Genomic DNA, 18,220 nt, shown 5'->3' with positions numbered 1-18,220 from the left:
ACAGCTATGTTTTATTAATATACCGTAGCTGCGTGTGTCAAATATGAGGCATTAAATGACTCCCGCCTCCTGGTGGTAGAGGGCGCTAGTGATCCTTCTTGCGACTACTCGGCTGCAGAAGAAGTGACAACAAGCAGCAAGAGTGAGCAGCCATCCTTTATTTTCTCCTCTCGCTTGCACTTTTAACATGGAGGATTACATATCTAAAATAAAACAGTTTTCTAAACTGGACTTTCAATGGAAGCAGGAGGTAATAAAGGAAGATCTCCATCGAGACAGAGAGAGACTTTTAAAACTGAAGAAAGATAAGGAAGACTTCTATAAACAAGTTATCGATGCTTTTGATCAGAAGGAGCTGCGCATGGACTTCATTTATAAGTAAAAGTAAGTAAGACCTAATAACGTTTTTTTTATTGAATGTGCTTTTCATGATGGTATCCTTACATCACACTCAAATTTATAAGCGCCGGCCTAAATTCACCGCATGACTTTGGTAAGCGCCGGAGTGAGAAGAGGTTTTAAAATAATAAAGTTAAGTTAAAGTACCAATGATTGTGACACACATACTAGATGTGGCGAAATGATTCTCTGCATTTGACCCATCACCCTTGATCACCCCCTGGGAGGTGAGGGGAGCAGTGAGCAGCAGCAGTGCCGCGCCCGGGAATCATTTATGGTGATTTAACCCCAAATTCCACCCCTTAATGCTGAGTGCCAAGCAGGGAGGTAATGGCTCCCATTTTTATGGTCTTTGGTATGACTCGGTCGGGATTTGAACTCACGACCTACCCATCTCAGGGCGGAAAATCTAACCACTAGGCCACTGAGTAGGTTATTTACTGCATGGTTGCCTTTACCGCATGCCTTTGGTAGACACCAGAGTTAGAAGTGGTTTTAAATTAATTAGCGCCCCGGTGGCAATTTAAGGAAATACGGTATTCTCAAAATACATAAATAAACATAATATACTTTTTTTCGCAGAAGAAACATCAATTTTAGTTTTGTGTAATAATATGCATTGAATTAAAGAAAGAATTCATCAAAATACTGTCAAAGCGTGCAGCTAATTGTGTGACTGTTAATATGCAGGCCAGCCAAGGAAGATAAACTGCTAACTAAACAGCAGACATTTATCCATGAAAATATGGAGAAGCAGCTGAAAATAGATACCGCAGAAGTCCACTCTCCAAAGTAAGTACTTTACATTATTCCCAGCAGGCATAAGACATTAATACATACATGTTTTTATAGAAATGACTTTGAAACAACGTTGCAAATTAGTTGTATTTGTAACGTGGTTGAGAAATGACCAAATTTCAAAAGTCAAATCAACCTGACAGAGAATAAACGTTGCCGAAAAGTATGTTGTTTCAATGTTGTATTTTTGTTGTAGAATATTGGTCGGGAAATGACCAGGTTTCAATGTTCAAATCAACGCCAGAACCCAACATTGATTAAAGGTTCCAACTTTATGTTTGAGCTGCTAAACGTCAGGACTTCATTCAACAAGTTCTCAACGTTGTTTTCATGTCTGATGCCTGCTGGGACACCTTCGCTGTTTCACCTGTCTTCACTACCTGTACTCACTCTGTAAGACCAACAAATAAGTAAATAAATACTAAGTCATTTTAATCATTTGCTAAATGTGTTGTAGAGATGAAGTAGTCTTGGGATCTTTCCCACACATACTTATTGTGCTCTACCACGGTATCCACCACTATTCTCTGGATAATCCAATCAAGATGTATATATATATATATATATATATATATATATAAATGGAGAGTTTTGAAGTCTTTTTAGTTGTTTCATCCATCACAATAATATTCAATATTATGTTTCGAGCAAAGACAGTTTGAAAGAAAAAAAAACAGTTTTGTTTTATTAGTGAACGTTGCAACTTTTTCTAAATTACATTTAACTTTCAAGCTTTTTTTATTTCATTTTTCTTATGTTTTTGTTTATTTTAATAGTATTTTCAGAATGTGCGGTGGGCCTTCAAAAAAATGAGTTGTGGGCCACAAATGGCCTCCGGGCCACACTTTGAACACGCCTGCTATGGATCATAAAAGTTAAATCTGATGAGCGTGGCGACACGTGCACGTTTATCATAACTCTCTCGCTCTCTCCCTCACAAATGTTGCTGCGTGCACAATTTGTTTTGTTTTGAAGCCCTTCTTAACGTACATTGAAAATACACACAACTCTACCTTAAAGGGGAACATTATCACAATTTCAGAAGGGTTAAAACCAATAAAAATCAGTTCCCAGTGGCTTTTTTTTTTTCAAAGTTTTTTCCAAATTTTACCCATCATGGAATATCCCGAAAAAAGGCTTTAAAGTGGCTGATTTTCGTTATCTGTAAATCCAGCCGTCCATTTCCTGTGAGGTCACATAGTGACGCCAATACAAACAAACATGGTGTTTTGCAATCTGCTGCTCAGATCTTCACGTTTGTTTTGTCATTCTCAGTCTGACCCGTTTATTTCCTGTTTTTGTCCATCACTATGGTTACACATCAGCCCACCTGTTGGTCCCGCCCCGCACACCTGCTACTAATGTTCACCCTCTTATTTAAGCTCACCTTTTCTGTTTACTCATTCCCGGATCCTAATTTGCCGACGCGCATCAGTGACGACTCTCATCCTTCGTATGTATTTTCTCGCTAGCTCTTATGCTAAGCCACTTTATAATCCAGCTTTCATGCTGAATGTTTTTGTTTACTCTTTTGTGTCCTCGTACCAAGTTTTGGTTTTCCTTGTGTTTTATCCTAGCTTTCACGCTAGCGTCTTTTGTTTACTTTTCTCTTTACACCAGTGTTTTTGTTCATAGCCTTTTGTTATTAAATAAATACTTTATATCTTACCTTTGCTGTGTTCTGCTTCGACGCATCCACGGGAAAACTACACCGGCATTACCATGCCGAAGAAGAGTCTTCACATGGTGGATAGAACAGCAAGATATAGCGACATTAGCTCGGATTCAGACTCGGATTTCAGCGACCTAAGCAATTCAACAGATTACGCATGTATTGAAACAGACGGTTGGAGTATGGATGAAAGATAGCGAAAACAAAATTGAAGAAGAAACGGAAGCTATTCAGCCATATCACGATGGCCAAAGCCAACGAGGACGAATTCGGCGATCGCCTTCTAACCAACGATTGCATCTTTTGACCACTGGAGCAACTGAAATCCGTCGATTGGTAAGTGTTTGTTTGGCATCAAATGTGGGTGGAGGGAAAGGCTGGATGCAAATATAGCTACAAATGTACATACAGCTAGCCTAAATAGCATGTTAGCATCAATTAGCTGGCAGTCATGCCGTGACCAAATATGTCTGATTAGCACATAGGTCAATAACATCAACAAAACTCACCTTTGTGATTTATTGACATTATCATTGGAAATGCATCTGCTTTGAGTGTCGCAGGGTATCCACACATCTCTGTCGTAGCATCGCTATCGTCGGTAAAATGTGCAGAACAAACGAGGGACTTTCGCATCTTTTGACCCCTGGTGCAACTTGAATCCGTCGATTGGTATGTGTTTGTTTGGCATTACATGTGGGCAGTGGGAAAGGCTGGATGCAAATATAGCTACAAATGAGGCATAATGATGCAATATGTACATACAGCTACCCAAAATAGCATGTTAGCATCGATTAGCATGCCGTGCTAATCGATGCACACTCCACGTAAGTCAACTTGAATCCGTCCCTGATGGTGTTGTTACACCTCCGACAACACACCGACGAGGCATGATGTCTCCAAGGTACGGAAAACAGTGGAAAAAACGGAAAACACCAGAGCTGGTTTGACTTTGTGTGTGTAATGTGTTTGAGAAAATGGCGGATTACTTCCTGTTGTAACGTCACGGGTGAAAGGTCATCGCTCCGACAGCGAACAATTGAAAGGCGTTTAAATCACCAAATTCACCCATTTAGAGTTCGGAAATCGGTTAAAAAAACATATAGTCTTTTGTTCTGCATCATCAAGGTATTTATTGACGCTTACATAGGTCTGCTGATAATGTTCCCCTTTAAAATGTCGGACATTTGAGGCATTTAATAAACTCCACCCGGACAGCCCCGCGAAAGAGGACATGGATCAGGGGTCGGGAACCTTTTTGGCTGAGAGAGCCATGAAAGCCAAATGTTTCAAAATGTATTTCCGTAAGAGACATATAACATTTCTCAACATTGAATACAACTAAATTTGTGCATTTATAGAGTACAATAAGTCTCTTATTCTCTTTAACAACATTGTCATTCTAAAAGTTAACCAATTATAAATATAATACTTCTTACCATTAATGCGACATCTTGAACAGGTGTGGTAGAAAACGGATGGTTGGATTAAAATGCATGAGAATGTTTTATAATTTGAACATTATTTTTGAAACTGTGATTACCAGCGGAATTATTCATTACTTATCATGTTAAGCAATGTCAGCTAAGATTGATCTGAGAGCCAGATGCAGTCATCTGGCTCTAGAGCCATAGGTTCCCTACCCCTGGTTTAAGCATTAGACACCTTTTTACCTGCACTCTGCCTCCCGCTGTTTCCCACATCTACAAAGCAATTAGCTACCGACTGCCACCTACTGATATGGAATAGTATTACACGGTTACTCGGCATAACTCGGTTAGGAGAGTGGCCGTGCTAGCAACCTGAGGGTTCCAGGTTGGATTCCTGCTTCCGCCATCCTAGTCACTGCCGTTGTGTCCTTGGGCAAGACACTTTACCCACCTGCCCCCAGTGCCACCCACACTGCTTTAAATGTAACTTAGATATTGGGTGTCACTTTGTAAAGCGCTTTGAGTCACTAGAGAAAAGCGCTATATGAATATAATTCACAATTCACAAAGGCGTTTGAATCACCAAATTCACCCTTTTAGAGTTCGGAAATCGCTTAAAAAAACATATGGTCTTTTTTTCTGCACCATCAAGGTATATATTGACGCTTACATAGGTCTGCTGATAATGTTCCCCTTTTGAGGCATTTACGAAACTCCACCCGGACAGCCCCGCGAAAGAGGACATAGATGGTGAAAAGGAGGTCAATCAATCAATGTTTATTTTTGCCGTGTGTTGTGCCTCAGTGTGCATTGTTTACACAACGGGCGGTACGCTACTTAATAGGTCCGTGTGGAAACTCTTTTGGTACACCACCGAACCGAACCGAACCGAAACCCCCGTACTGAAACAGTTCAACACGCAAACTTCACTGGTTTTGCTGTTTTTTATTTTGCACGGCAGTTCGCTATATAAGTGAACAAAAACAAGCCAGCATTTTTGCAGGAAATTACTTAACCAGCCCCCCCCTCCCCCCTTTTTTTTTGTTACATTTAAAGTGCTCGGCCTCTCTACTTTTACCCTCTGCTCTGCTGCCTGTTGCCACCGTGTGAACAATAATATAACTAATATGTCTCAAGTGTGGCCTTTTGCTGAGATATTGCACCTCTCTCTCACACAAGAGGCCCGCCTCACTAATGATGACCACCCACTAAAGCGCTGGCTGCCCCCTTCGCCTCTTATACCTCTTAACACATTCACACACACACACACACACACACACACACACACCCTCCGTAAGGTCAAGTGTATACACAAGAGGGGTAGAGATGACAAAGGCCACAATGGCTGCATGGAACCCAACATGTGTTGCATGTGCAGACACAAAAGGTGTGTATATGTAACACACACAAAGGTGTGTATATGTAACACACACAAAGGTGTGTATATGTAACACACACAAAGGTGTGTATATGTAACACACACAAAGGTGTGTATATGTAACACACACAAAGGTGTGTATATGTAACACACACAAAGGTGTGTACATGTAACACACACAAAGGTGTGTATATGTAACACACACAAAGGTGTGTATATGTAACACACACAAAGGTGTGTATATGTAACACACACAAAGGTGTGTATATGTAACACACACAAAGGTGTGTATATGTAACACACACAAAGGTGTGTATATGTAACATACACAAAGGTGTGTACATGTAACACACACAAAGGTGTGTATATGTAACACACACAAAGGTGTGTATATGTAACACACACAAAGGTGTGTACATGTAACACACACAAAGGTGTGTATATGTAACACACACAAAGGTGTGTATATGTAACACACACAAAGGTGTGTATATGTAACACACACAAAGGTGTGTACATGTAACACACACAAAGGTGTGTATATGTAACACACACAAAGGTGTGTATATGTAACACACACAAAGGTGTGTATATGTAACACACACAAAGGTGTGTATATGTAACACACACAAAGGTGTGTATATGTAACACACACAAAGGTGTGTATATGTAACACACACAAAGGTGTGTACATGTAACACACACAAAGGTGTGTATATGTAACACACACAAAGGTGTGTATATGTAACACACACAAAGGTGTGTATATGTAACACACACAAAGGTGTGTACATGTAACACACACAAAGGTGTGTATATGTAACACACACAAAGGTGTGTATATGTAACACACACAAAGGTGTGTATATGTAACACACACAAAGGTGTGTATATGTAACACACACAAAGGTGTGTACATGTAACACACACAAAGGTGTGTATATGTAACACACACAAAGGTGTGTATATGTAACACACACAAAGGTGTGTATATGTAACACACACAAAGGTGTGTACATGTAACACACACAAAGGTGTGTATATGTAACACACACAAAGGTGTGTATATGTAACACACACAAAGGTGTGTATATGTAACACACACAAAAGGTGTTTTCTCTGCTGGGATAGATGGGAGGGGGGGGGGGGGGGGGGGGGGATCAAAAGAAAGTTGGCTTACCTTGGGTCCGGTCATCAAGAAATTATTCACTGACCTGGAAAAGGAGACAGATTATTCAGTGAAGGAAGCTCAGTGTCCATAACAAATTCCTGCGGCTAACGTCTCTCATTAGCAGCAACATGTGAGACGGTGACACTCGCACTGCAATAATGCCGCTTTTTTGGGGGTCAAAGTAAGGATTGTTGGGGTTTTTTCTGTGAAGTACAAATAGTAGGAATGATAAAAAGAAAAGTGTTCCAAAGTTGCTTTTTTTTCATACAGTCAAAATAAAAGCTTGTTCCCATAGGCAGCATAAACTGTTAATAATGTTTAGACTAAAGTGTGTATTATATATATAGTATTCATATAGGTGTGTGTGTGTGTATATGATGGACATATGTGTATTTTGGGTATATGCATTTGTGTATGTATGTATATGTATATATATATATATATGTATAAATTGTATGTATGTGTGTGTATGTAAGTGTGTGTGAATTTAAATGTATTATATATAGATAATAAATAGCATCTACGCAGCAACCACTGAACTGAATTCTATTGAATGAATGAATGGTTTATTTTGAGCCATGCAAACAAAACAAGAGAATGACATAAAATACAAAAGAAATATATAAATACATTATTTTTACACCTACATTGAAAACATTACATGTGACTAATCTTTTGTAGATGTCAAGATTGGCTCAAAAGGGAGTGGGAAGAAGTCAACTTATTAGGTCCCGCCCCTATACATATACTATATATATATATACAATATATAATACAATAATATATATAATATAATTCAGTTCAGTGGTTGCTGCGTGGATGCTATTTATTATCTATATATAATACATTTAAATTCACACACACTTACATATATACATATGTACACACACATATATACACACACATACATACAATTTATATATATATATATATATATATGTGTATATGTATATGTATATATACATATACATATATATATATATATATATACATACATAATCACATACATACACAAATGCATATACCCAAAATACACATATGTCCATCATACACACACACACACACTTATATAAATACTATATATATAATATACACTTTTGTCTAAACATTATTAACAGTTTATGCTGCCTATGGGAAGAAGCTTTCATGTTGACTGTGATATTAGTGGTTAAAAGTGGATCTGTGGCTGTGGAGCTACTGTCCCTGATCAACAGGACCTGAGGACCACTCTTGCTATGTGTCCTATGTGTCCTATGTGTCATATGTGTCCTATGTCCTATGTGTCCTATGTGTCCTATGTGCCCTATGTGCCCTATGTGTCCTATGTGTCCTATGTGTCCTATGTGTGCTATGTGTCCTATGTGTTGCTATGTGCCCTATGTGTCCTATGTGCCCTATGTGTCCTATGTGTCCTATGTGTCCTATGTGTCCTATGTGTCCTATGTGTCCTATGTGTCCTATGTGTGCTATGTGTCCTATGTGTTGCTATGTGCCCTATGTGTCCTATGTGCCCTATGTGTTGCTATGTGCCCTATGTGTCCTATGTGCCCTATGTGTCCTATGTGTCCTATGTGTCCTATGTGTCCTATGTGTTGCTATGTGCCCTATGTGTCCTATGTGCCCTATGTCCTATGTGTCCTATGTGTCCTATGTGTCCTATGTGTCCTATGTGTCCTATGTGCCCTATGTGCCCTATGTGTCCTATGTCCTATGTGTCCTATGTGTCCTATGTGTCCTATGTGTCCTATGTGTCCTATGTGTCCTATGTGCCCTATGTGCCCTATGTGCCCTACGTGCCCTATGTGTCCTATGTGTCCTATGTGTCCTATGTGTCCTATGTGTCCTATGTGTGCTATGTGTCCTATGTGTTGCTATGTGCCCTATGTGTCCTATGTGCCCTATGTGTCCTATGTGTCCTATGTGTCCTATGTGTCCTATGTGTCCTATGTGTCCTATGTGTCCTATGTGTCCTATGTGTGCTATGTGTCCTATGTGTTGCTATGTGCCCTATGTGTCCTATGTGCCCTATGTGTTGCTATGTGCCCTATGTGTCCTATGTGCCCTATGTGTCCTATGTGTCCTATGTGTCCTATGTGTCCTATGTGTTGCTATGTGCCCTATGTGTCCTATGTGCCCTATGTCCTATGTGTCCTATGTGTCCTATGTGTCCTATGTGTCCTATGTGTCCTATGTGCCCTATGTGCCCTATGTGTCCTATGTCCTATGTGTCCTATGTGTCCTATGTGTCCTATGTGTCCTATGTGTCCTATGTGTCCTATGTGCCCTATGTGCCCTATGTGCCCTACGTGCCCTATGTGCCCTATGTGCCCTATGTGTCCTATGTGTCCTATGTGCCCTATGTGTCCTATGTGTCCTATGTGCCCTATGTGCCCTATGTGCCCTATGTGCCCTATGTGCCCTATGTGCCCTATGTGCCCTATGTGTCCTATGTGTCCTATGTGTCCTATGTGTCCTATGTGTCCTATGTGCCCTATGTGCCCTATGTGCCCTATGTGTCCTATGTGTCCTATGTGTCCTATGTGCCCTATGTGCCCTATGTGCCCTATGTGCCCTATGTGCCCTATGTGCCCTATGTGCCCTATGTGCCCTATGTGCCCTATGTGTCCTATGTGTCCTATGTGCCCTATGTGCCCTATGTGTCCTATGTGTCCTATGTGTCCTATGTGTCCTATGTGTCCTATGTGTCCTATGTGTCCTATGTGTCCTATGTGCCCTATGTGCCCTATGTGTCCTATGTGTCCTATGTGTCCTATGTGTCCTGTGTGTCCTATGTGTCCTGTGTGTCCTATGTGTCCTATGTGTCCTATGTGTCCTATGTGTCCTATGTGCCCTATGTGCCCTATGTGCCCTATGTGTCCTATGTGTCCTATGTGTCCTATGTGCCCTATGTGCCCTATGTGCCCTATGTGCCCTATGTGCCCTATGTGCCCTATGTGCCCTATGTGCCCTATGTGCCCTATGTGCCCTATGTGTCCTATGTGTCCTATGTGCCCTATGTGCCCTATGTGTCCTATGTGTCCTATGTGTCCTATGTGTCCTATGTGTCCTATGTGTCCTATGTGTCCTATGTGTCCTATGTGCCCTATGTGCCCTATGTGTCCTATGTGTCCTATGTGTCCTATGCTGTGCATTAAAAGAGAGGAGGGGAGCCCCCTGCCAGAGGAGTTATCCACCAACATAAGACCCCCCACTGGCCTGCCCTGTACTCCAGATAGTCTACTTATTATGTGTCCTATGCTGGTCATATTATATATATTATTGTATTATATATTGTATATATATATATAGTATATGTATAGGGGCGGGACCTAATAAGTTGACTTCTTCCCACTCCCTTTTGAGCCAATCTTGACATCTACAAAAGATGTAATGTTTTCAATGTAGGTGTAAAAATAATGTATTTATATATTTCTTTTGTATTTTATGTCATTCTCTTGTTTTGTTTGCATGGCTCAAAATAAACCATTCATTCATTCATTATTTTGTATGCATGTGAAAACATCTTATATCAGGGGTCAGCAACCTTTTGGAAAGCAAGACCTACTTCTTGGGTGCTGATTCATGCCAAGGGCTACCAGTTTGATACACACTTCAATAAATTGCCAGAAATAGCCAATTTGCTCAATTTACCTTTAATATATATATATATATATATATATATATATATATATATATATATATATATATATATATATATATTTAAAAAATGGGTATTTCTGTCTGTCATTCAGCCATACATTTTTTTTTTCTTTGTACGGAAGGTTTTTTGTAGAGAATAAATGATGAAAATGCACTTATTTGAACAGTTTAAAGAAAACAGGAAAAAAATGACAATTGAAATTTGAAACATAGTTTATCTTCAATTTCGACTCTTTAAAATTCAAAATTCAACCGGAAAATATGACGCGAAAAACAACCTAATTTGAATCTTTTTGAAAAAATGTAAAATAGACTTTATGGAACATCATTAGTCATTTTTCCTGATTAAGATTATTTTTACAATTTTGATGACATGTTTGAAATAGGTTAAAATCCAATCTGCACTTTGTTAGAATATATAACAAATTGGACCAAGCTATATTTCTAACAAAGACAAATCATTATTTCTTCTAGATTTTCCAGAACAAACATTTTAAAAGAAATTCAAAAGACTTTGAAATAAGATTTTAATTTTATTCTACAGATTTTCTAGATTTGCCAGAATATTTTTTTTAATTTTAATCACAATAAATTTGAAGAAATGTATCACAAATATTCTTTGTCCCAAAAACAGAAGCTAAAATTAAGAATTTAATTAAAATGTATTTATTATTCTGTACAATAAAAAAAGATAAATTTACTTGAACATTGATTTAAATTGTCAGGAAAGAAGAGGAAGGAATTTAAAAGGTAAAAAGTTATGTGTTTAAAAATCCTAAAATCATTTTGAAGGTTGTATTTTTTTCTCAAAAAAGTGTCTTTCTAAAAGTTATAAGAAGCAAAGTAAAAAAGAAAAAAAATGAATTTATTTAAACAAGTGAAGACCAAGTCTTTAAAATATTTTCTTGGATTTTCAAATTCTATTTGAGTTTTGTCTCTCTTAGAATTAAAAATGTCCAGCAAAGCGAGACCAGCTTGCTAGTAAATAAATACAATTTAAAAAATAGAGGCAGCTCACTGGTAAGTGCTGCTATTTGAGCTATTTTTAGAACAGGCCAGCGGGCGACTCATCTGGTCCTTACGGGCGACCTGGTGTTGGTGACCCCTGCCTTACAGACATAAATGTGACAATAAAGTCAAAATATACATTTGTAATCAATTGGAAATAGATTATATAAAGTAAATGGTTTATACTTGTAGAGAACAAATAAAAGCAACCAAAAATGTCTCACAATAACAAGCAATAGTATATCATCCATCATTTGAAGCACATTTTGTATCGTAAAATGATATGATAATGCAAAAGAAAAGGTTTTAAAGGAGGGGAAAAAAGGGTATTCTTCATTGTTGGGGATTTATATTTTGTCCAATTTTTGATATGAACAAAAAAACAACAACCAAAACTAACCAAAAATGATCAAGCAATAGTATATAATCCATCATTTTGAGCACATTTTCTATTATAAAATGATAAATGTAAAATACATGTTAAAAGGAAGGAAAATAACTGGGTTAATCATTGTTGGGGATTTATATTTTGTCCAATTATTCATATGGACAAAAAAAAACAACTAAAACTAACAAAAAATGATCAAGCAATAGTATATACGGTAATCAATCATTTTAAGCACGTTTACTATTTTAAATTAATAAATGTAAAATATATGTTTTAAGAAAGAAAAAAAAACTGGGTTACTCACTGTTTGGGATTTATATTTTGTCCAATTTTCGATATGGACAAAAATCAACTAAAACCAAGCAAAACTGATCAAGCAAGAGTATATAATCCATCGTTTTAAGCAGGTGTTCAATTAGAAAATGATAGGATGAATGTCAAATAAAAGTTTTAAGGAAGAAACCAACTGTGTTTCTCAGTGTTGGGGATTTATATTATAAAGGACATCAAGTAAATGTTTTATACTTGTGTTGCACTTTTCTACCTTCAAAGTACTCGAAAAACTTTGAGACTATTTCCACTATTCACCCAATCACAGCATGCGAGGACCTAAGCGGCACCCATCAGGAGCAAGGGTGACATGTCTTGCTCAAGGACATAACGGACGTGACCAGCTTGGTAGAAGGCGGGGATCGAACCAGGAACCCTTAAGTTGCAAGCACGGCCACTCTCGCCACGCCGTCCAATTAAGTCATTAATTGGATTGTAAACAGAAGAAATATAACAGTTGTCCTTATTGTCCTGTTTTCTAATTTTATGTACAGACTTCAATGCTTATAAATGCAATAAATATTAATTAATATATCAGTTTGCCTTAGGAATATATCATAAAATAAGTGTAAAAGTTTACAAATATATCTGAAATATGCTGTCACGATTTGGTACTGTAAAGTTGAAATTTGAATGACAATAAAATCTATAGCTGACCCATTAAAAATTATTTTAAAAAATATCTATTTTGATTTCACACTATTATTTAGTTTGTAGTCAAACTACTTTGATGAACATTTTTAGAAAAATGTCATTTAAAATACTCAAAATTAAACATTTTTTCCAAAAATGTTATTCTTAAGTATATTCAATATATATTATTCACTTTTTTGTATGAATTTAAATGTAATTAATGCAGTATATGGACGTTATAGGTACAACAAACGTTCATATATTTTTGAATATATTTGTCAATATGTATTGCATTTGTAAGTATTTGATCTCATAACTTTATTTTGGATTAAATTAGGCACATTTTTAAAGACAAAATCATGAAAATTCTCATATCCGAGATATATTTGTAAACTTGACACTTGGATTATAATATTATATATAATTATAATTATAATATCCCAAAGGCGAACTCAAGACAGCAACATTTGAAATATTCGTTAATATTTATTGCATTTTTAAGCATTCAATTGAAAATTCATTGAATTTGATGTTAGACCTTTTGAAAATGTCCTTCAGAATCATTTAAAATATTCATCAGATTGGCATACTGTACCTTGAAAATACTTCCCATAATTTATTATTAATTACAATATTTTTTGGGGTTAAAAACATTAATTTAATAATCCAATTATTTCGTATTAAGAAAGCATGTGCATATTTCCAGTTTGAAATATTATTTAGATTTTTAGAATATATATGAATGTATATCAAAAATATTTTTTATTTGTATTTATTTATTTATTTATTTATTTTCTCATTTTAAAAAGTTCTATTTTATGTATATAAAAATTCTATATAAAATAAAAATTGTAAGTGAATTTGTTCATATTTATTGTATTTTTAATAATTTCTTGTATATTTCGTTCATTTTAATTTTAATTGAACTGTGAAACCTTTTTCACATTTCCTCAACATTAAGAAAGTAGACATGCATTTTTTTTTTCAATTTGAAATATCTATTAGATTTTTAGAATACTGCATAACAAAAATGTGTGTTTTATTAGTATTTATTATTTGTTTCTCAAAATATTATATTAATTTTTAAAAATTATAATAATATTAACTATAACATTATTGAAATAAAAAACTCTAGATGTGGTTTTATGGATATAAAAGTCTATGTTAAATCAAAAATCGTAAGTGAATCCACAAAAGTTAATATATATTTGTTTATATAACATTTTTGATAATTTAATTTATATTTCGTTGAATTTTTTTATTTGAATTTAACCATTGAACCTTATAAACATTTAAATAAAAGTAAATGTGCATGTTTCCAGTTTCAAATATTTAATAGATTTTTAGAATATTGCATTACAAACATATTAATTTTTTATGTGCATTTATTATTTGTTTCTCAAAATATTATAATATAAGCTGAAATAAAATAATAAATAAGTATTAAAACTTTATGGAAATAAAAAAACACTAATCTATTTATTTTAAGTTGTGGTTTAATATACAGGAAATTCCATATTAAAGAAAAATGTGTCATTTGTTTATATTTATTGTATTTTTTTTTCATTTTATTTATATTTCGTTTAAACTTTTTGATTTAATTGAACTGTTCAACCTTTTTAACAAAAATATTCTCGATATATACTCCAAATAAACAATCACTAAAACAATATTGAAATAAAAAACACAAATCTACTTTTTTTAAGTTGTGCTTTTATGTATAGGAAGTTTTAAGTTAAATTTAAAAAATAAGTGAATTCACAAAAGTTAATATATTCTTTTTATATGTATTGCATTTTTGATCATTTTATTTGTATTTTGTTTAAATGTTTTAATTTCAATTTATTTGTTCAACCTTTTTAAAATGAAATAAAAAGAGAACGTTCATTTTTCCATTTTGAAAAATTTATAACATTTTTAGAATACTGCATAACAAAATTATTTATTTTTCATTTGCATTCATTATTCCATCCATCCACTTTTTTGTACCACTTGTCCCTTTTCATTCGTTTCTCAAAATAATAATATATGAATTATAATAAAATAATGAAGAATAAAGAATAACTAAAAATTACTGAAATAAAAAACACACATTTATTTTTTTTAAGTTGTGGTTTTATGTAACCTGAGTGATAAATTACGCATTTTTTTTATTTAAAATAGAATTTCCTATACATAAACCTGATCTGGTTAGGTTTTATGTATAGGAAATTCTATATTAAATGTCCATCTATCCATGCATTTTCTACCGCTTGTCCCTTTCTGTGTCGCGGAGGTGTGCTGAAGCCAATCTCAGCTTCATTTGGGCGGAAGGCAGTGTACACCCTAGACAAGTTGCCACCTCATCGCAGGGCCAACACAGATAGACAGACAACAGTCATTAAATATATATATATAATAAATAAAAAATATTTATTTATATTTATTGCATTTTTTATCATTTGGTGTTCATTTCGTTCATTTGTTTTAATTTGAATTTCACTGTTTAACATATTCAAAATTTAAATAAAATTAAACGTGCATTATTACCAGTTTTAAATATTTATAATTTTTTATGCATTTTTATATCATTTTAAAAATCGCTAAATAATTCGATAATTAAATGATTCAGATATTTTCAGTTTATAATATTAATTGGCTTCTAAGCCATACTGTATATTACAATTATTGCATTTTTTAAAAATAATTTATTCGTTTCTATTTTGAGAAACGAATAAATTATTTAAAAAAATAAGAGATATAAATAAGAAGAAATAAAACATGGTAATTTATTTATATGCATTGCATTTTTTTTATCATTTGGTGTTTATTTCGTTAATTTGTTTTAATTTGAATTCAACTGTTCAAAATGTTTCAAATTTAAATAAAAGTTAACGTGCATTATTACCAGTTTTAAATATTTATACATTTTTATGTATTTTTATATTATATATAAAACATGTTTCGCTAAATAATTTGCTAATTAAATTATTTGGATATTTTCCGTTTATAATATATATTGGCTTTTACGTTAACAGTATATTGAAATTCTTGTATTTTTTAGATAATTTATTCGTTTCTCATAATAGAAACGAATAAATGAGACGTATAAATAAGAAGAAATAAAAAATTGTCATTTATTTATATTTATTGCATTTTTTATAATTTGGTGTTTATTTCGTTCATTTGTTTTAATTTTAATTGAACTGTTCAAAATGTTAAATAAAATTTAACGTGCATTATTACCAGTTTTAAATATTTATACTTTTGTATGTATTTTTATATTTATATAAAACATGTTTCGCTAAATAATTTGCTAATTAAATTATTCGGATATTTCCAGTTTAAATTGGCTTCTAAGGCACACAGTATATTAAAATTGTTGTATTTTTTCAATAATTTTTTCGTTTCTCATAATAGAAACGAATAAATAAGACGTATAAATAAGAAGAAATTAAAAATTGTCATTTATTTATATTTATTGCATTTTTTATAATTTGGTGTTTATTTCGTTCATTTGTTTTAATTTGAATTGAACTGTTCAAAATGTTAAATAAAAGTTAACATGCATTTTTACCAGTTTTAAATATTTATACATTTGTATGTATTTTTATATTATTTAAAAAAAATAGCTAAATAATTTGATAACTAAATTATTCGGATATTTTCGGTTTATAATATTAATTGGCTCCTAAGGCATACAGTACATTAGAATTATTGCATTTCTTTCATTTATTCGTTTCTCAAAATAGCAACAATTAATTTAAAAATAATTTCAATTAAATAACAGCAACATAATATTAGAAATAAAAAGTTGCTTTAACAACGAATTGAAGGAATTCATCCGGATCAAAAATGTCAATTTACAAATGAATTTACAGTGCTAAAAACATTCCAAAATATTCCACGTCACCGTAGTTTGCAGGGTCCTGATATCTCTGCAAAAGCGAGGAGAAGAAAAAAAGTGTGTGGGTGTGTGTGGGGGGGGGGGACTCACCAGCAGCAGTAGGACCTCATGTGCGCCAGGAGGATGAAGATATAGAAGCCCACCTCCCAATGCATGAACATCCTGACAGACAGGTGACAGACAGACAGGTGACAGACAGACAGGTGACGGACAGGTGAGCCGGCAGACACCGACGCGGAGGAGGCGAGTGGACACTGAGCGTGGAGAAGAACACGCATGCAAACTCCACCATGGAGGATTTGGGGGGGGGGGGGGGGGGCTTCTCTGAAATGGAGCTCCTCTCGTCCCCAACAAGAGATTATCTGCTTAATTAAAGACCCCCCCCCCCCCCCACCCCCTCCACCCCTTTTCTCTGCTGCCGACCAATCAGGATCCTCCCAGCGCCAGAGGATGAAAAAGGGGGGGGGGGGGGGGGCCTCCATGCTGACTCCCCATTCAGCATCCAGGGAAGATCCACTTAATCCTGGCAAGGAAGTTAGCACCGATCCTCCCGGGAGTTTATTCCAGTTATCAAATTGATTTGGGGGGATTAAAGTCCTACTAGCGACCACACAGTCTGATAGTTTATATATCAATGATGAAATATTAACATTGCAACACATGACAATACGGCCGCTTTAGTTTACTAAATTGCAATTTTACATTTCCCGCAAAGTATCCTGTTGAAAACTTGACGTGTGTGCGTGACGTCACCGGTGGTAGCGGACATGTTCTTCCAGCCCGATCCCAGCTATAAGTCGTCTCTTTTCATCGCATAACTACACAGTATTGTGGACATCTGTGTTGCTGAATCTTTTGCAATTTGTTCAATGAATAATGGAGACGTCAAAGAAGAAAGCTGTAGGTGGGAAGCGGTGTATTGCAGCTGACTTTAGCAACACAAACACTGCTGGTGTTTCCTTTTTTACATTCCCGAAGGTGAAACTTTACTATGGAACAGAGCGGTCAAGCGAACATGGTTCTCTACCAAATGTCAACCGGCAGGTTTTGGTGAGAAAATTGTGGTAATAAATCGGCTCTTACCGTAGACATGAGCGGAGCTTGCGTCCTCCTGCAGCTGCGGACTATTACCTCCTCCCACCGGGGGACACTGGCGGTCACCACACCCATGGCCACACCCCTCCAACTTTCAGGTACCATATAATCCCACTAAAACACTAATAGCACAATAAGCAGATAAGGAATTTCCCAGAATTATCCTAGTAAATGTGTCTAATAACATCTGAATCGCTCCCACTGCCCTCGGCTTTTTTCTTTATTTTTTCTAGTCCTTCACTCTCACTTTCCTCATCCACAAATCTTTCATTCTCGCTCAAATTAATGAGGAAATCATCGCTGCTGGTGGCCATGATTGTAAACAATGTTCAGATGTGAGGAGCTCCACAACCCGTGATGTCACGCACACAT

The 18,220-nt window shown here is 35.3% G+C and overlaps 1 protein-coding gene across 1 annotated transcript in view; it reads right to left on the bottom strand.

Moving 5' to 3' along the window:
- Positions 1 to 16,914, bottom strand: part of wnt8b (wingless-type MMTV integration site family, member 8b) — a 28,862-nt gene extending 11,948 nt beyond the window's left edge. Inside the window, exons 1-2 of the mRNA XM_061909899.1 lie at positions 16,844 to 16,914; positions 6,858 to 6,891 (exon numbers count right to left, since the gene is read on the bottom strand). Of these exons, the coding sequence (XP_061765883.1) occupies positions 6,858 to 6,891; positions 16,844 to 16,914 (105 nt within the window). The remainder of the gene's footprint in view (positions 1 to 6,857; positions 6,892 to 16,843) is intronic.
- Between the last annotated feature and the right edge of the window lie 1,306 nt (positions 16,915 to 18,220).

Source organism: Nerophis ophidion, linkage group LG09 (assembly GCF_033978795.1).
Source record: "Nerophis ophidion isolate RoL-2023_Sa linkage group LG09, RoL_Noph_v1.0, whole genome shotgun sequence".
In the NCBI taxonomy this organism is placed as follows: Eukaryota; Metazoa; Chordata; class Actinopteri; order Syngnathiformes; family Syngnathidae; genus Nerophis; species Nerophis ophidion.
Note: the sequence above shows the minus strand (reverse complement) of the source record. Positions and strands in the feature narration are given on the sequence as shown.